Genomic DNA, 21,690 nt, shown 5'->3' on the forward strand with positions numbered 1-21,690 from the left:
AATATTAGCATGTCCTTGTTAATATATTATATAAACTTTTTATCATCTGCTTAATTTTGAAATAAGTACGATTAGTAAGATAAATACTAAATACAATTGGAGGTCATTTTAAAAGCTTTTAATGTCAAATAAGGATTAACGGAGAGCCATCGAGATCAATGCACATAGAATACAAAACATAGCAAAAGAATTGTATATATTTAATATGTTAATAATACGTCAATGATTATATTATGTATTTATATATGAGTGCATTTCTCAATGTTTTTATGTGACTACGTTCAATTTGTTTGTTGTTCCTTTTCTCTCGTATTTGTCAATTGGTCCTCTGCCCAAAGGTTACCTTGTAGAGATCGCTGTAGCGATAAGACCTGTTGCATCTCATGCAACTGTCTATATTTATTCTATGTACCTATGTGACATTAATAATATGTTAGTCAATTAAGTGATACGCTATGTTCGAAAATGTTACAAAGTTGGCGGTAAGGTTTTGGATGTCTCTTTGATAGTTTCCGTATTATAAACTTAACTTTTAGTGCCAATTTATGCGTATAAGGTACTGGTAATTGATTTTTTTTATAAAAGTAGTATCAGCCTGTTCATATCTCACTGTCTTATCCTAAGACCTCATTTCCCGTCGAGGAGGCGTATTAGAGCTTTTATACACATATGTCATATTTTTATCCAACACACGCTGTTTTCCTTTAATTTTTGTTTTACCCGCATTTGTGCATTACGTATCTAACTACGAGGCCATATTAGCTCTTTTAACAATTTAATTGCTTAATATTAAAATTAAACTGAAAACTAAGTATAAAGCGCCAACCCTGCGCACGTCCAATAAAAATCAATCAGCGCTTACCGATGATAGTTACATGTTACACGTTTTTGTGTGAGTGCGATCGGGGGTTAGGGGGTAGAGGTGACTATGACGAGGGGTAAACCGGGTAAACGTGAGCCTAGATAGAGCACGACGAGGGGTAAGCGAATAAAACGTATAACCTTTTATATACGATTCTCTTTCTATAACTCATATTTGAATTTATTACAATATTGCAGTCTCAATTTTTATATATTTCATATTTCTCATACATACACGTATATTCTAAAGAAGGATAGAAAATTGAACGGAAGTGTAATCTAGTATCCGCTTGTCGTAACATATTGATCTAAAAATCCTTATTAATGTTTCAGACAGCGTATTTCCATTGTGTAAAAGCTTACATATAATAAGGGAACGTATTGAATAGACACTTGCAGTTAAGTTTAAAATAGACCGAGCAGAACCCTGGTCGATCGAAACACTCACTCAATTAGACTCAAATCGTCCGTTTGTTACAGGAAGCGGTGAAAACATTCAACGACTTCAAAGCCGCATTCGACATCAAACGACCCAACTAGCGTCAATCCCGAGTGGCTATTAAACGCTAATTCAATCATAAAAACAAACATGAGAGTCTATTTCCGTACGATTCGCGGTTGAAACTTACACATGAGCGAACAAGACGTCGAATGCAAACAAGATACATCGAAAGAGTCCGGAGAGATGCAAACTGTAGTGTCCAATTACGCAACGCCGAATTTGATTAGACAGGCAGACAGACTGATCGACGTTCACAGCTATAACACTGACGCCTCGTACACTGAGTACCAATACGGGGAAGAGGTCGACAGACTGAGTCCTGAAATACAAGATGAAAAGATCAATGTTGATGATGAAGATAAAGAGGAGGAACTGGTTATAGCTGATGATGATGAATTTGAGAAAAATGAGAGTTCAGAACCAAGAGATGATTCGGATAGTGCCGCTAAAGCTAACGATACTCATAATATAAGTGACTGTGTTAATAAAGAAGAAGTTATCGAGCCGTCTTGGCATCCCCACGTGTACGGGAAACCGCCGAAAAAACCAACGCCCCATACAATAGAATATATTTTAGGATTATCGAAAAATGGTGACGCGCCCAAAGAAGAACCGAAGCGTTCGACGGTAAGTCAACTGATGAACGTCAAACGAAATTTCGATAGCAAAAAGAACTTTTCGTATCAAGAGAAAAGTACGCAAGTGCCAAGAGACCTTACGGATCGGAAGTTTAATATAAGTGTACATAAGAACAAGCTGCAGGAACAGTTACTCCAGCGAGGTGTTAGAACTAGTGAGAGTGAATACGAGAATGTGCAGTTCGCGTTTAAGACTGACGATCAACCACTGAATCTGTCTGTGCCGAAATCAAAAGACTCGCCTGTGTGGAGTTCCGGAGCTGATGACGACAAATTAATAAAAGGTCAGTATCAATTAAAACTAAACTCTAACTGGATGTTACTTTCCCTATTTTTATTTGCTAAAGTACAATGATAAAATACATCATCCATTATCCCGATTGTCCTCCAATCCCGTATAAAACCTGAGTTTCTGTTCAAGGTTGACCGTTAGATAATGCCTTGTCTAATAAACGAAAACTACCTACTCGTATTACCATATTCGAAAATTACACTATATAAAACTAGCAAAATGTACCGTATTATTATTGTGAAATCATTAATTATTACTACTATGGATAGAGTGACAAAAAAAACTAATTAGTTTCAATATTATCTTTCATTTTATGAACGGTTTATGATTTATCGAATTTAACTTAAAACCTCGATGCAAACGTAAAGTATTATTCTCATAATCTATATAGAATTTTAATTTATTTCACTCATTTATTTTTATGTATTCAGAAGAATTAAATAGGGTTTACTTGCGGCTTACATTCGTATCAATCCGCTTTTATATTTGAATTAAATATTGTATAATAACTTATTGCAATTATAAATGTTACCCTGTATAAGTATTCCCTTTGAAGTAATAAATTGCTGTACTTATTGAGTCGATCGTTTGAAACGATTAACTCGGATGAAGCCGACATAAGCATTTAATAGGTCATCGATTGATCGCAAACGAAGCCTTTAAAGCGGTCGTATTCATAAAGCCATAATATATAAACATAAACAATATGCTTCGAGCAATTACTCTTCCCGACATCGATATAACCATCAAAAATCCCACACACGCTGACAAATAAACAAGCGATTCCACGAAGTTTGTGGTTGAGAGGTTACCATTAACTAAACTATCCGAAACGACATATTTACACTACGGTCTCGATCGAAAAAGTGACCTTTGGTCCTAATTTGAAAGTTCATATTCCATCGTTACTGTATATATTTAAGACTTTTTTAATTCTAAAATCGGAACTATAAACCGTTGCAGTTGTAAATCACAGTCAATTAGTTGAAAGTGCTCGGTGCGGTGCGCTTATATTTTGGGCCGTGTAATGATATTAATATATACTGAATGCATGTGCACGTGCTTTGTTTGAGAGAATTGTTTATGCGATGTAATTAGCCATATTGATTGCTCGTTTGTTGCGTTTGTTGGCTCTATCGTTGTATCATCGAGACACGATTGAATAATAGGTTCGTAACTATATTATTATTTGTTTATCTTTTAAGTACCTAATTATTATTAATTTTAAAGTTTAGAGTTCTGTAGAGATTCCGATTTAATTTTAGTACTTATCTATTTTCCGAATATTAATTGTTATTCTTGACAAGTTGAAAATCACGTTCGAATATATAATCAATAAGATACAAATGCACATAAAAATAATCGATTTAATTCAGCAAATTGACTTACAAACCCTACTTTTGCCGCTCTATCACAAACAATATACTTTACGACAATCAATAATGGATTCCTGTATCTAAAACAGTGGCCGCAAAACGATCAGCAAGCCATTCGTAAATGACCGTTATTTCAACTACATAAGGTTCAACAGGGTTGCTGACCCTCTAAAAGCAGAAATAGCCCCTATTCTAATCTCAAGTCGCGCTTGCATTTATAATGTAGCGTTTTAATCGAGCTCAATGCGCGACAACCTTTAAATAACTGTCTTAGACCAATATTGTACGCAATTTTCGTCCTTAATCACTGTTAATAATGTCTTGATTGGTGTTTATGAGCTATTATTTATGTTTGCGGGATGTAATTTGAACGTCCAAGCAATAAGCTATCGGGCGATGCAGCTGCGTCCGTCACTAGGGCTGCCAATTTATATTTAGATAATAAATATATTCGGATTATTTGCGAGTACTGATGCTGGTTTATTACGTCAATCGACCCTAGTTATGTTATGTTGATGAATTCGTCTTGTCATTTGATAAGATGCTAAGATGTAACGCTCTCACAAATTACGTCATGCATTCGTTTCAAAATATCTATGTTACAACTAAAAAATCACAAATAATTCTTATATCGAGTTATATTTAAAATTGATTTTATGTTTAATAAATATAAACTCTAGTTATTTAGTCTATAAAATTTAGTTTTCCTTATTATTTATTAAAATGATAATAATAATTGACAGATAGTTAACAGCCCTTTGGTGAATACATGTTTTGTTAAGTTTTTTATCATAGCTATTATTCGTTTTAGAGAAATTTATATAAATGTGTGTATATATAAATTAATTATTTAAAGTTCCGATTGACACCCCTAAATCCATTCCATTGGATTTGCGAACCATCTTAGGCCTGATGTTAGTGCGTTTGTCTTGCTTAGCACGAACTACTTATTTCGATTATTTTTTATCGAAGCGTAGAGTATTAAATAAATAACGGTATTTATTCTAAAGATAAATCGATATCTCAAAACGAACAACTTTTGACTTTATTTTCTTAGGAAAAGGTCTAATTTATATTTTATTAATATTATTGTTTAAAGTTGGTCAACAAAGGTCTTACTATATTTACAATATTTAACTTCTCCCCACTATATTTTAGATTCACTTGTAAACCGCTTACGAAATCTATTTCTAAATAAAAACAAATACAAAATAATTTCGTATCATTGTTTCCGGTAGTAACAGAACCGATTTATTTCTCCGCTAAGCTTTCAACTAATTATTAAATTTAAATTCATCTTTTTCTCATTTTACAATAAAAAAAATATATAATTATTATAATCAAATATCAAAGATATATAATAAAGAAAAAGTGACAGCCCTAATATATTTGATAGCTTTTACCAGCCAGTAAGTTTAGCGATGGTTAATGTGTCCACTTGTTTAGACTGGACTTAGAACTGTGTTACAGACTACTGCGATTTTTTCTTTTATTTTTATTCTTTAGGGTTGTAAATGAAAAATAAATTGAGAAAATATCAGTAACTTGCTGCTACAGAATCTTCACCGTTATTTGTACTATACAGAGTTTACTAAACACCAGGCAGGCAATTTTAAATTTTTATTCAAAATTCAGTGGTACTTGCCTAAGTTTGAAGCTGTATTCATCGATTAGGATTCACGCTATCTAACCACTGGTGCCACGTCGGCTCTTTGCGGTCCACCTGCGTTCATTTTGCAGATATAACATAGGATAAAAAATATCGATATTATCACGGATGCGACACTTAATTGTTTTGGGGGAATTTCGAAGAATACTCAGAATAAGTATTTAGTGGTTATAATTACCTAACCTTAATAATATAGAAACCTTTAGGTAGATAAAAAAAATGTACGTAAACTTTAAGTTGTTACAACTTTTGATAGACACAGCCGTTTATAATAATATAAAGATAATAATAAATTAAAATAAAACATATATTTACATTTGTTTTACCCGACAAAAATAGAAATAATAGTTGTTTTGATTTTGGTAATTCCCAAAAATCAATTTTAACTTTAAATAGCACCTTTTTCTAAATGAAAGACAGACATTTTAATTTTATTTATTATTACATCGACAATATTTTGTTGCTAAACTTTGTAATTTGACAAGTAATAATAATAATTGTTTGTAATAAATGTATCTGAATATTGCGCAAAGTGAGTTATTGCGAGGCTGAGTGCAAGTTAAAAATACAGTACTTGTCTGAAAGCTCTATATTTGATCGAAACACTTAAGCCGTCCCGAGGGCTTTCAGCGAGCTTTAATCTTCGAGCTTCGAACCGCATAAATCAGTGAATTAAGTGACTGCTATTAATGACGAATGCTCTTACCATTTGTTAGATGACATTTCGTGTCCGGTTTATATGACAGTTGTTGTTGTATATTGTTGTTGTTGTATTGTTGTGCTTAGCATCTGTGACTATTCATATAAATTTAGCCACCGTACCCTATTTCAATCGAAGAAGGAGTATATTTAAATAAACCTTAGATTTACGTATTCCAAACTTTTTGCTATTAGTTTTATACACTACAAACAATCCTTGTTTAATTTACCTTTATTTGTAATATAACACTATTCCACTTAACTAGTCATAACCATTTTAATTTAACTTCCAAAGTTGCGATTACAACTTCGCGGACATTCAAAACGCCATGTTTTTGCTAATTCATAATAAATATATCTATATATTATTCAAGATTCCAACCAATCCTATAGCGTCATTTCAATGTCAAAGTTGTTTAATCGTCTTCACTCCTATTATGATTGGAACATATCTCTAAAAATGGATAAATATTTTTTATTTATAACACGCATTCATTAACGCAAATTCGATATCGGTGTTATTATCACTAACTACAAATTAGGAAAATAAACATATTATTTTATCAAATTTAATTATATATTGGTGGCATTGCGTTGGTAATGCGCACTGAACATATTCTACCGTTAAACATAAGTTCTATTTGAAGTGCAAATGAAACAGTTTATAAGTAAGGGATATAACATCAAAATTGTAATTCAACGAAGAAGTGTTACGGCATTATTGACGCTATTCGACGCGATCATGATTTGTACATTAATTATTTAATAAATAACTAAGTAATTAAATATTATTAATAATAATAAAATAATAATATCCTGGGACATTCTTCACACAAGGCCATCTGATCCCAAATTAAGCTTGTACAAAGCTTGTGCTATGGGAACCAGACAACTGATATACTTAACTACATATACTACTTTTCTTTTGTAAATACATACAATTATATAGAAAATTACACCCAGACTCAGGACAAACAGACATGTTCATGCACACAAATGTCACTCCTGGGGGATCGAACACACAACCTTCGGCGTGAAAAGGCAAGTATCTACCAACCACGCCAACCGGCTCGTCAAAATATTATATATAGGATATTTTTATCATATAAAATGGATATGTTGTAATCAAAGACCTTGACAAAATAAGTAAACTAATAAACAATAGCAGTAATGTAAATAATTCGCATTCGCAAACGCTAAAGTTCTGAATGATTACAAGAATATACTAATACATAATATTTGTACAGATGTTCTGATTATAACAAACTCGAAACTCACCGCACAACACGATCGCGAAATGACAGAAAGTGATATTCGACATTGACGATATAATTATAATATTTAAATGATACAATCCTACAATTTATTAATCGATACATTTCACGAGTGAGATAGGAAACGAATAGAACTGCTGGAATTTAATAGTTTATCTATGATGTGTTTAAAAAGAATTTCTTGATCCTTAGTTTGGATTAAGAAACCTTAAAGCTTGCTTACGGCGGTAAAATACTGATTAAGACACTTAAAGTGTAATGCGATTTGATATTAAATCGTGTTAAAACATGTTAGTGAAGAGTTCACGTGCTTTCATTTAACAGAAGAACCCAACTGCTTCAGCCACTGATCAATTATTCAACCGACAAACAGTAAACCTAGCTGTGGTTCGAAGTGAATAATTTTAACTTTGCCTATTAATAAAAGCCGAGATGGCCCAGTGGTAAGAATACGTGAATCATAACCGATGATCGTGGGTTTAAGCCGGGTTTAAGCCAGCACCACTGAATTTTCATGTGCTTAATTTGTTATTATAATTCATCTCGTGCTTGACGGTAAAGGAAAACATCGCGAGGAAACCTGAATGTGTCAAATTTTACTGAAATTCGACACACATGTATTCCACCAGCCCGCATTGGAGCAGCGTGTTGGAATAAGCTCCAAACCTTCTCCTCAAAAAGGGAGAAGAGGCCTTAGCCCAGCAGTGTTACTGTTACTGTTATTAAAAAATGGTACCATGACTAAGTATTTTATTTGAGAATTACGTAGTCAATATAAAAATCAATCAATATATTATTTATTCAAGTATTCAGGAGAAAAAGCACAAGAGGTGAACCGACAAGAAACAGCATTTAATTTTGCATTCGGTTTTTTTTTAATTATCTTAGTAACTTATCCATTATGTATCACGCTCGTCGTTAATTTCACTTTCGACAGACACTTATCTATATATGACCTCTGTATACTTTCCTATTTGTAACTATTAAAAAGATCATACTTGGGTCTGCGTAGTTGGCTTATCTCTCTCGAGATTTACCGCCGTGGCCGGAATCGGTCTGGAGGACTTTATTATTTCTTGGGCTAAGCTTTTGTATGAATAATATTATTTTTATTCTCGTTAATATTTGCTTCAGAGTTATGGTCAAGTGTCAAGGTGTCAGTAATAATAATAATTTCCAGCCCACCGATTTCGGCCACGGCAGTCAATCTCAAGAGAGATTAGCCAACTGCGCAGGATATATTATAGTGCACAAGTGAATGCGCAAACACAGGTGCACTTTCTATTCCCTAACTCTCATATTCCGATGGGACGGCAATCCGACACGACCGGAAAGAGTTCAGGCGCAGGACCAACGGCTTTACGTGTTTTCCGAGGCACGGGAGTGTACACACGTCAAGACTCCGGGCTGTTATTGAGAATTTTTGGCAGAAAAACTCAAGAACTTTTGATTGGCCCGGGTCCTCGGCCTTACATCTAGCCACTAGAACAACGGGGCAGTCGAAGTCAGTAGGGCAATGGCTGAATAATCAGAAAAACAAAAGGGTCGATTTTTTACCCAAACATTCACACAAAGTGTTTCTTATTTCGCATGTGGACAGGCAAGGTGTGGAACGACCTTCCGGCATCTGCCTACCTTAGAACAAGAGCCAAGCATTTAGTTAATAAAAAAAACAATCAGAGATTTTTGGTTGTTGATTACAGCAGCTTACACACATCGCAACATTATAAATAACAATATATGTTAACCAATTTGTTAAGGTATACTACAAACACAGTTTGTAAACCATTTTATTCCAAGAATAAAATATAATATTTTTCTTTAAAATCCACGCACATACGGATTATATGATCAATATTTGTTTCATTTATACAATTATAATATTTTTTAGTATATGCATTGTTATTTATTGACTGAAATGTATGTATGTTTTACTGAGAGAGTGTACCCAGTCCTTGATCAAACACCGAATGCAATCACCGATCTTCTCAACGAGATGTTTTAAAACTACAAGCGAGCAATTAAACGGGACATAACTATCAATACTAAAGACGTCTAATTGCTCAATATAAATAACTCTCACTTCAATCACCATTTACTTTTCTCAACAGCTATAAATCTTATGTAAAGCATCCTTTGATCCTGTGGTCGCCTTTATTGCCGTTGTTTTGTGAATAGCTCCAAATATTTATTTACGCTGCAGACTTAACGATCAACTAATCTCATGATTGTGAAAATATATTTTGTATGCATTAAAATAATGACTCGTTATATCAAAGCGGGATAAATATATACCGTGTTTTTTTGTCCCATTTTTACGGGCGGCTATCTCGTGTTGGGAGAACGTACTGTTTTATCTTTAACAAAGTCGACCTACTACTAATATTGTTAGACGTTTGATGAGCATTTTGTAATAAAACTTTTTATGAGGCTTATTGGATAAATCGATTGACAGCAAGCCGGTTGCGTCTTAACTTAAACGAGTCTCTTAACTTACTTTATAATTTTATTATTGGTAAGTAGTTTTACCCGCGGATGACGAGGGTTAAGGAGGTGTAACGTGTATGCATAATTTCATAATGATGACGTTTAGTAGTTAATATGTGAATGCATAACAAACAAACAAACTCACTTTCACCTTTATAAAATTAGTTTAATAAATTTTAATCCCATGTCAAAAATCCATCGATAAATAAGACGTATTACTCAACACAAGATTATATAAATGATAAAAAGCGTGTTAATATTTGTTTATTTCCTAGCAGGATATGTATAAATTTAATTGTATTTGATTGACTGTAATTAAAGTTGTGGAAAAGAGTAACTACTGAGTATCTTACCGGTTTTGCTTGGTAGAATCTACATTCTGAACCGGTGGTAGCATTACATTTGTTTTCGTATTGTAACATGAATCATCATGTTACAATACGTTAAAACGTAATGTTAAAAATTTTATGAGCCTACTTGAATAAAGAATATTGAGATTTTTTTAAAACACACGCTTATGTCTATAACCTGAGATGGACATTGGACCATCCACTGGACTAGAACGCGTGAATTACAAGCGATAATTGCGGGTTCAAACCCAAGCAAGCACCACAAAATTTTCATCTGCAAACGAGTCGGATTGCCTTCCTTTTTTTTTTCGCTGGAAAAACGCATTTACGCGTTTCCCCCACATGAGGTGGGGGGGTATGTGGGGCTCGCCGGCACTGAAGGCGCCGGAATACCCACTAAAAAACCAGCGGTACCCACTCCGTCTTGTCGAAGGGGCGTCACGGGATCGCTTGCGCATCCTACCGTGACGCACCGACGGTTGGCCCGCTCAAGCGGCCTCCATTCTTAAGGGGTTCTCGGGGTACTGAGTACCCCCCTAACCCCAGCGGCACTTACGGTGGGGGAAGAAGGTGAGCATAGCGTCGACGCCTCCTCCCGGGTCTTCTTCGGCGGAGCGAATCAGCGGCGGCTGACCTCGCCTCTCGCTCTCGCTCCGCGACCTCCTTCTGCAACATAACACACTCGCAAAAAGAGACCATCTCCATCCAACACCTCTCGCTGCCAAGCATAGCATTAATCACGCTCGGCAGCGAGATGTCTCCGCCAACTATCGCCGCTAGGGTATGCCTCTGGGGCCCCCACGCAGCACACTCCATCAAAGTGTGATGTGCCGTGTCCAGTGGCGCACCACACTCTTGGTAGTAGGGTGATATCTCCCGCCTCGCTATCCCGTGCAGGTATTTACCGAAGCAGCCGTGCCCAGTAAGCACCTGCGTCAGTCTAAACGTAAGTGTGCCGCTCCTTCTTGTTAACCAGCGATTAAAGTGGGGGCGGATCGCCTCCACTGTCGCCAGGCCTGCTGATGGGGATCTCAGATCCTCCTCCCATCTGCGAATGAGAGCTTGTTGGGCTACAGACCTAATTCGCCCCACCTCCGCTGATCCTAGACGGTCGCCATTCGCCCTGGCTTCCACCCGAAATCGATGCACTTCCGCGAGTACCTCGGCTTGGAGTTCCCAGGGCGGATCACTCGCAAAAGTGTCGCCGCCGTCCATGACACCGTACGGTAACCTCGTACCGCTCTCACCGCTATAACTCTCTGCGGTCTCCTCAGAAGAGCTCTATTAAGAGCGGTGAGAGCGTCTACCCATATGGGTGCACCATATAGCGCCATGGAGCGCAGTACACCGGCGTATAATCGCCGGCATGGTGATTCCGGCCCTCCCACATTAGGTAGGAGGCGGCCTAATGAGTTTCGGGCTCAATTGGACAAAGTGCTGCCTGAAGCTCCATCTTCCGTCCAGGATCAGACCCAGATACCTCATCTGGGCCTTCACCTTTATCACTGTCCCTTGGACTGTGATACACGCTCCACGAGGGGGACCCCGACGTGGACCGTGGAATAAGAGGGCCTCCGTTTTAGAGATTCAAGCCCAACATTTCTATCCGGTCCATCGTGAGCGACGTTCCAAATTCGGCCAGGATGGCCGCTTCTTCGAAATTTCGCCCCGTCGCCGTGAGTAGAGTGTCGTCCGCGTAGCACAACAGCCCCATCCCGGGAAGGACAGGTGCCCGCAGGAGCCAGTCAAAGCCGACGTTCCACAGGATTGGGCCGAGAATGGACCCCTGTGGAATGCCACAGCCTATCTGACGTCGAACAATTCGCCCATCGCTCCCCTCCCAGAGGACCATCCGATCCTGGAGATATGCCCCAAGAAGCCTCCTAAGATAGGAAGGCACCCCATGATATTGAAGCGCCTCTCTTATTGTCTCGAAAGGAAAACTGTTGAAGGCGTTCGCCACGTCCAGCGATACTGCCAGGACCACGTCCCCTCGGGCCACCGCCTCCATGGTCCAGGTCTTTAGGGCGTTCAGGGCGTCGATGGTTGATCGACCCGCCCTGAACCCGTATTGAGCCTCTGAGAGACCCGGTCCCACTTCCTCGAGATGCTGAACAAGACGGGCAGCGAGAATTTTCTCGAAGAGTTTGCCCGTCTCATTCAGCAGTACAATTGGCCTGTATGCCGAAGGAGATTTTTTTTTTTTTATATAGAATAGGAAGGCGGACGAGCATATGGGCCACCTGATGGTAAGTGGTCACCAACGCTCTTAGACATTGGCATTGTAAGAAATGTCAACCATCGCTTACATATCCAATGCGCCACCAACCTTGGGAACTAAGATTTTATGTCCCTTGTGCCTGTAATTACACTGGCTCACTCACCCTTCAAACCGGAACACAACAATATCAAGTATTGCTGTTTTGCGGTAGAATATCTGATGAGTGGGTGGTACCTACCCAGACGAGCTTGCACAAAGCCCTACCACCAGTAAATTCTAGAGATTAAAGATTCTAGAGGACGCCCCACCTTCGGCAACAGGACCAGCTTGCCCTCTTTCCATGGCTTTGGGAATTGCCCGCTGGATAGACACTTGTCAAATAGTTCCCGAAGCCTGCCACCTAGGTGTTCCAGAGCGTCTCGCAGAACACGTCCTGGCACCCCATCCGGACCCGGCGCAGTGGTTCTGACCCTCAGACGATCAAGGGCCATCTCCATCTCTCGCTCCGTGATTTGTGGTGGAGCCACAATTTCTTCTTCGATCACAGAGCGAGGAGCCATTCGTGGAGGGACATGCTCACCCGGAAGGGGGAAAAGCTCCCCAACCAGGCGCAGGAGAGGCTCCGGCGGCATCGTTTCCGTCACCGGAGCGCCGTGGGTGCTAACTTTTCCTCGCACTCCTCGGTACGGGCGCCCCCATGGATCCCTATTCAGGTCAGCCAACATCTCCTCCCTCAGCTTTTATCAGCAGCCGGATTGCCTTCCTATTGAATAACGAGATTGAGGGAATAAAGAGATATCTTTTTAGTATTCTTTGATATGGCCTGAGTTCAATCCAAAAAAACATTATTCGGTAATTTAAAAATAATAATAAAATATATTTCAAAACAAATATATATCGAAAATTTAATATATATAAAAAAATCCAACTCGGACCATTTCTTATAAATTAAAGTAAAAGAAGTCATAATGATCTATTATGATAGGGTTAGGGTGACCACATAAGAAAGAAGTTCGAGGAAGTACTGACACACATGGCGATATTGTTTATTCGATAAACAATCTCAGGAGACGATACATTTCCGCTGTAAAGTCGCCAGCGGCTGCGGAGCATCTTAGAAGCTAATTTTTATGCTTTAATTTATTCATCCCATGTTTATTTAGACAATTGCTTAACACCGCGGTACGCCTCACAGTTTTATTGACGTTTTTAATAGTCTTTTTTATGTATTGCCACGTTAATGTACCTGGTGTCCGTATGCCGTTTTATTTCGTGTTTATATTCAGTCAATTATCGTTAAGCCGATGTTCTTAATAAACAATTGTAATATTTATTTCTTGTCGGTGCTTATCGGTGGAAGCGCTTGATGATTCATAAGTACTCGGAAAAGTATATTTGAATAAAAATATTTTGATTGATTTGATATTTAAAAAAGTTACCATCGTTAGTTATTTTTCTGTGTATTTGATATTTATTGTTTTTATTTGATTTCTTTTGTAAAATTAACTTTGATAAATCAGAAATAATATTGTATTAAATGATTTATTGATTTTTCAAAAATTATTTTTCTTGTGACACCAATCTTGATCTTATGTAAATTTTATTTAAACCATATTACATATAAATGAAATAAGAATATACGAACAGCTATAATAGTACAGCTATCTATTGTTTTTCGTCAATAAGAGAATTTTTTATTTATTGAATGTTAAGTTAGCCTATAATTGATACATATTTTGTTACAATATTTTTATTCATGCAATATTTTTCTTAACATAACGTTGGCTTCCTATTTGTTAAAATAAAATAAAATAAATCATAGCTCGTGTTAAGTTTGTATTATATAACTTTTAAAATATTTTTAGGGCCTCGATTCTAATTGTCGTGTCTGCCTCGAGAGAAATGAAATTATTTGTATGTTTCCCGAAATCAATTGCAACAGAGCATTTTTTGTTTTGTGAACCAATGAACAAAATGAAAATGAATAAAAAAAAGTTAAAACCTCTTTCACACTACAGTCTTCACTTTTATAAATGTGCATTTCGCATTGTTTAATCGCTTTAAATAAGAGCCGAGATGGTCTGTCGGTTAAAATACATGAATCGTAAGCGAATATTGTGGGTACTAATACGGGCGCGCACCACACACTTCATGTTCTATTTATGTTTATAATTTATTTTGTGCTTTACGATAAATGAAAGTGAGGTTGGCATATACGTCGGATGAACATCTACCACATCTGTACCCACCAACCCGCATTAGAGCAGCGTGGTGTATTAAGACAGCAAGATATTAACTACTTGTTACTATAATTATTTTAACTAAATATGAGAGCTAAAATCTTATCGTATTTTCATGATGTAACAAGACACAATTCCGAGTATTGTAATGTATATCAGTGCGCTGTGTGGGCGACGTGTGATTCTTAAACTGCTCCCGTCAGCGAATTGCGTATGCGTCGCAGTGTCAGGCGGAGCGATTTATTACTACAAACTCTAATTCACATAGACTTTAACAAGCGCTTTTAAATTGTCATTTTACAGAAATACTCTATATTGTAAAGCTACCACCAGTACCGAGAAGAACCGGCAAGAAACTCAGTAGTTACTCTTTCCAACATTTGAAAAACAATGTTAACATGATAAATATTAAAGTTATTACATAAGTCATTATGTAATAACTTTAATATTTTAACACACACTCTTGTCGGTTCTGTTAATATATAAAATAAATGAAAAAACATAGAAATTAACTTATATAATAATAATAATAATAATGTCCTACCATTACCGACTTCGGCCACGGCGGTCAATCTCAAGAGAGATTAGCCAACTACGCAGGAGATATTATAGTGCTCAAGTGTTGTGCGCAAACACAGGTGCACTCTCTATTCCCTAACTCTCATATTCCGATGGGACGGCAATCTGACACGACCGGAAAGAGTTCAGGCAAAGGACCAACGGCTTTACGTGCTTTCCGAGGCACGGGATTGTTCCAACTTCCAGACTCCGGGCTGCTACTGAGAATTTTCTGGCAGAAAAATTCAATAACTTTTTATTGGCCCGACCAGGGATTTGAACCCAGGACCTCCGGGTCTGCGGCCTTACATTAAGCCACTAGACCAACGAGGCAGTCAATTATTATAATTAACTTATATACTTAATAGCTATTATATAAACTATTATATAAATAAGGATTTCCATGCGATCATTTTTTTTTTATTTTAATAAATTAAACATAATACAAAACTATTATTTTTACAAGTATAAATAACTTACGTTGCTCGGAAAATCGAACTAACGATGTTTCATAAACTTTTTATATGAGTGAACTTTCAATATTTAGGTTCCTATACTTATATGTGTTTTGTTGTACAAGTAGATGCGTCGACTGTTAGAAAATATGTTTACGTAAAATAAATAAATGTTGATATTAGTTTTCATTTTAACATAATATCACTATCATTTTAAACATTTTTTTTATATTTATACGATAACAGTGCTTAGAAGTGTAATCAAATGAAGATTTTCCAATTGAATTAGAACAATAATTATTTAATTAAAAATTAAAAGAGCGGGAAGCGTTGCTAGCGTGTCCACAGAGCTACAATAAAATTGCCAACGACAATCATTATGTTTTTCTCACGTAACGCGTCGCGTTCTCGACGCCATTTATTATTAAAAGAGGCGCCTGTATTCGTGCCTGTTATTGTTTTATTGAAGTCATTTGTTGTCATTATGTATTCTAATTATAATATTCAAGTTCTTATTGACTTATTACTTATTTTGACAATATTGTACAAATAACTACTCAATAAAAATATATACTACTTTTTAAACACTAATCCACGAAAAAAATAAAGCAAAAAAAATGTTCAAAAGGTGTGCTTAATGTTCAAAGATAAATCTTGTAACGTGACGTAACTAATTAATAAAAAAATGGTGTGAGTGACGAGGTAATCACGAGAATTGATGTGTAAACATGTGAGCTCATGTACCGATCTCACGCACACATTAACGCACTTACAATAACAAATCTTACGCTGACGACATCTGACGGTCGAAATTTTAGGCTTACTCGTCCGAAGCTCGAAATCTCAGTTAGTTAACCCCTACCGCGTATCGAGCGCTAAGATGCTTACACATCAATACAATTAACATACGTTTTTTTATTACGACTTTTCGGCGCGAAGACGTAAACTGTCAAACTTTAGACTGCGTTGTCGTTGTAACTGTGTCTATTATTTAAATAAAAAAAAATATCCCTTGTCTCTCTTCCTCAATTAAATTGTAATTTTAAGCATCGTATAAGTAATTTATTAAAAGTATTAAAGTTTTTATTATTTTAATGACAAGCTATAAAAGTCTGTTATATTTTGATAACAGTTTCATCAAAAAATACGAAACGAGTACAACAACATGCCGTCTTCAATTACGTTTTTAATAACCGTAATTAAACACACAATGTCTTGGCAAAGGTAACGAACTTGTCCGACATTATTATAGAAGTATGAAATAGATGTTATTTATAAAGACGAATTAGAAAATAACAAATATATTCTTATAAAATCTTTTCACTCTCAATCACTTTTATTTAGGTTTTGTCAGTAAATATTAAATCGATAATAAAATTATAAAATATATGTACAATATGGCAATATTCAATTGGTTTTTATTTGCTAAAGCCTTGAATTGATGAATCTTCACGCAGTTCTGGATATATCATAGTCTCATCTTTCAACTTAAAACCAATGACCTACCAGCCATTTCTACCTTTGAGGTACTACCGGAAAAGGGCAAGCATTCTCCCAAGGGTCTCCCTTACCCGGCCTTTCCGGTAACAACTGTAGAAGGTTTCAACACTATTTAGAAACAAAAAGTATAAAAATGGACCATTCGGTTTCATACATCACGTGGATAAAATTAGGTAAGTTCGCAAAAGTTTCATTTTGCAATGTGTAGTTACAGTTATTATATTATAGTCTGTGTCGTGTAGTTATTTAAAATTCACAAACAATGTTTATTATTTACAGAATTCGAAATTTAAAATGCTAACAACGTACGATGGGATTTAATTAAAACAGTTCTTCAATTAACATTCTTAGTTATGATCCAGTTTTTGTAGTATTTATTATTAATAGTATTTATTAAGTATTTATTTTATGTAGCTGAAACAAACTGTCAGTTATAATGAGCGAGCCTTGGATGACATTTTAATATCGGTTTGATACGCGATTTGTAAACAAATTGACAACGTTGGTTTTGAGTGAATTTTTTTTAGCAAGTTACGTGAAATTTATAGGGCTGGTTCATTTTTCCCAGAGAATCGGAATTGCGATTCTAAGGGATAATGCTGCTAGCATTCTTTCCACCATTTCGCGCGGTAACGATTTATACAGTAACTATTTTCAATTTTGATTTGTATATATTTAAGGCTTTAATGTGATTTATGTGTGATGTGTGAGTATATGAGATGTGTGAGTGATATCTCTTTATGAGAACAGTAAAACAAACATCTCTAAAGACTATTCTTCTAGCTTTATTAAATATAAACTATGACATATTTATGCGCACTTTTATCCCGTGAAGCCGTTAATTACTTTCATAACTAATAATATCCGTCACAGATTTTAGTATGAATGAGCCTACATCCCCGGGGTCGTATTTTACACTCATGCGACATCTCCTCAGCATATTTGTCTCCGAGCCAAATATTTTAATTGCCGTCGAAGTCAGGCTAAAAGGGCGGATTGATTGCGAACGGTCGTGAGCGACGCGTCTCTTCAGTGCGCGATTTATCGACTGTTTACAGAGGTTAATTACGGCTGTTTCGCGTGCTTCGTGAATAGGGGTGTCGGTGCTTATAATTTTGAATTAGTGTTATGGTATGCAGTTAATATTATTTATTTTAATTTATACGTCTTAACTTTATTTCGATTCTTAGAAATGGTTTAAAATACATTTATTATATAGCCCTTTGATTTAATAGGTAAACCTTTTCTAATAATCGATTTCCAATTGTATCTTTATAATATACATTTTTTTTTGTTAAAAATAATAAAAAATATTCAACTACCCGTACCGTTACAGTCACCAGAATCGCTATTAAATGTTTTAGAATCGTTTTTTATCATTGCAGATTCGAAGTTAATGAAACGAAAGAAGTCCACTGAGGATGTCCGCTCCCCCCTCGGAGGAGAGGGGTCGATGACCAGTGAGGAGGGTGAGGAGGTTGGAAGGCGCAAGAAAGCTCGTACCACCTTCACTGGTCGGCAGATCTTCGAGCTAGAGAAGCTGTTCGAGGTGAAGAAGTACCTGTCGTCCGGCGAGAGGGCTGATATGGCGAAACTGCTCAACGTTACAGAGACTCAGGTGAGGTTTATTTAAGCCACGCACGTCGTACATGTACGTCACGCTGAATCTCCAAGATCATTTGGCAAGTTTATAGTTGTTCAATACTACAAGACAATTTACTTTACTTTAATAATTAAATTTGATATATAATTTATCGTTCACCACAAATATACAAATCAGAAACTGCTTAGGACTAAAAAAAATTAACTTCTTGGGTGTAATACAACATACAACAATACAACATACAGCATACAACAAAATTCCGTGATTAAGTATGGACCTTCAATTTTATTACTAAATGAGCTGGATGTGTTCATAACATAATTGTTATTAAATGTTCCGGTTTCGCTTACATTTATCGAGGAATACTCGATGGGCTTCGGAAAGACTTTGGTTTCCATTAGCATGGAGCGAATAGATTAAAATAAAGTCAGCACCGTGATTAATTACAATTATGCTACCTCTAATTTTCAAAGAAAATTGTAAGCAAGCAATTGAAATTTTGTTTTTGATATCGTATTGTATAAATACAAATAATGGAAACAAAAGTTAGTGATTTTCTGCCGAATTGCTAACGGTTGCAAAAATAAATTCCAAACAATTTCTCTAGAAAAAAATACCTTTAAATATAAATTATGTAGTAATTGAAAATTATATCAATAATATCGTTTATTTCTAAAATAAATAAAGTACTGAGTACACATTCCAAGTAATATCTTCGTTAAAATACCACACTTAATGCAGCACCTACACTGTACGGGTTAGTTGGATTTAATGCATGACTAATAACTCGAAGAGTGTACATCTGTCAATAGTATATATTTAAAGCTTAACATATTAGTCTACTAATTACTTAATGGGTCATCACCTCGTCGCCACTTCCAAGAAATCTTACCGAATTAAACGGCCGACTGTGATGCGCGGGCGCAGGTGACAAGCGAACGCGATGCTGTATAATACAAGTGTACTACACATGTGTATCCAATATAATTACGAATTTGTATTAAGGTATATCATAAAATAATACGGTTAAAAAATGTATGTTTATTTTATATTATATCTGTGGTCTAATGCGTTAAACCCTCAGTAGCTTGTAGAGTCTGTTTAATACGAATTCACTTGCTCTTTTATCATGTGCTTAGTTTAATAAACGATTTATATAAATATTTAAATATAAAACAAAAAAAAATCTTAATATTTAAAAACAAATAATAATTAATATATTAAGAGAATGTTTTAAAAACATTTGAATAAGAAATTAAATGATTAAAAAAATCAAATAATCTAAAGCCATCCTTTTATATAAATAACCGATGCATAAGGCACATAACAATCTACATAACAGGGCAAGGCAATATTTTAGTTTAAGCGGTTAGCTGTAATTGGCTTACTTACAACTGAATGCTGTAATACTAATAGGTGAAGTTAATTGTATGCGTGTACATAGTTATCTTGCCGTGGCTAAGGCCTCGTATGAGGGAAGGTGAGGTAGCGTATGAGGGGAGGTGAGCCAATGTGTTAAATCAGGGTATCAGCAGTATCTATTCCAAATTTCATTCAAATCTATTCAGCAGTTTTTACGTGAAACACTAACAAAGATCCAACCGTTCTCATAGACTTTCGCATTTATAATATAATATGATTTATGACATTCAGCGACCCACGAAGATACTCAAGTTTATTATTAGTTTAAATAGAGTCGGTACTTTAACAAACACTTTTCAATGATTCTTCTGTCAACGACCTTTGAGTGCTGTTATAGTTCTTTAAATTGAGATTTTTATTGTTGTTACACTTTTTTCAACAATTTTATATTTAAGAATTTATCACCATTGAATATTATTTTATATATATTTGTACCAAAAATCAAGTTTTAAATATAAAATATATTTTTATTTAAATAAAATATGTAATCGGACAGACAAATGGGTAACCTGATGGTAAGTGATCACCAACGCCGATAGACATTGGCATTGTAAGAAATGTTAACCATCGCCTTCATCGCCAATGCGCCACCAACCTCGGGAACTAAGATGTTATGTCCCTTGTGCCTGTAATAGTTATATGATGTGTCTTTGTTAACTGTTTGCCACAAATCGTGCAAAAAGTGTGCGATAAATTGTCGAGAGACTCTTAGATATAATAATCCCATCTCACTCTCTTCAATTACTTATTTTATTTTTATAAAGAAATAATAATAATATCCTTCGACATTATTCACACACGGCCATCTAATCCCAAATTAAGCAGAGCTTGTGCTATGAAAGCCAGATAACTGATATACCACTTTTTTTCATATAGATAATTACACTCAGATTCAGGAAAAACAGACATGTTCATGCACACAAATGTCTGTCATGGGTGGGAATCGAACCCACAACCTTCGGCGTGAAAGGCAAGTATCTACCAACCACGCCAACCGGCTCGTCAAAAATTAACATTAGTCGCTCAAAGATGTTTTTTTTTTAATGAAACGAAACGAAATAAGACTATTTGAGAAGTTAATGCGTGTAAAAAAGCTATTAGTCTGTTATACTGGTAGCGCAGATATTATGTATACATGTATAAAATATATATGCAGTGTTGACAAATTCTTTTGCACGAGTAACTTAATGGGCCACCATCTTATGCGGTTCTACGAAATCTTAACAAATTAAGTGCTTAGTTGCCAGCTGGGGCTCTGCTTGTTTTGATAGGTTTAATTCATAAGTGACAGCGATTTAGACTATCTTATTTATTGACGCAAATGCATTTAAATCAGTACTACAAACCCGATAATTATAAGGAAAATAAGGGATATACACAACGTTCGCATTTAACGCAAAGAAAAAGTTGATTCATTTTAAAATTGATCACCAATTTTTATTAATGACAGAAAAAATTACATACATTACATTACATTACATAACATTACATTACATAACATTAATAATAATTAATAAAGTTGGTTTTATTGTCATTGTTATTT

At 35.7% G+C, this 21,690-nt stretch overlaps 1 protein-coding gene across 1 annotated transcript in view; it reads left to right on the forward strand.

Annotated features, from left to right (window-relative positions):
• LOC126776352 (homeobox protein mls-2) overlaps positions 1-21,690 on the forward strand; it is an 88,113-nt gene that overhangs the window by 10,053 nt on the left and 56,370 nt on the right. Inside the window, exons 2-3 of the mRNA XM_050498814.1 lie at positions 1,342-2,285; positions 18,508-18,740. Coding sequence (XP_050354771.1) covers positions 1,493-2,285; positions 18,508-18,740 — 1,026 coding nt within the window. The 5' untranslated portion in view covers positions 1,342-1,492. The remainder of the gene's footprint in view (positions 1-1,341; positions 2,286-18,507; positions 18,741-21,690) is intronic.

Source organism: Nymphalis io, chromosome 20 (genome assembly GCF_905147045.1).
Source record: "Nymphalis io chromosome 20, ilAglIoxx1.1, whole genome shotgun sequence".
In the NCBI taxonomy this organism is placed as follows: Eukaryota; Metazoa; Arthropoda; class Insecta; order Lepidoptera; family Nymphalidae; genus Nymphalis; species Nymphalis io.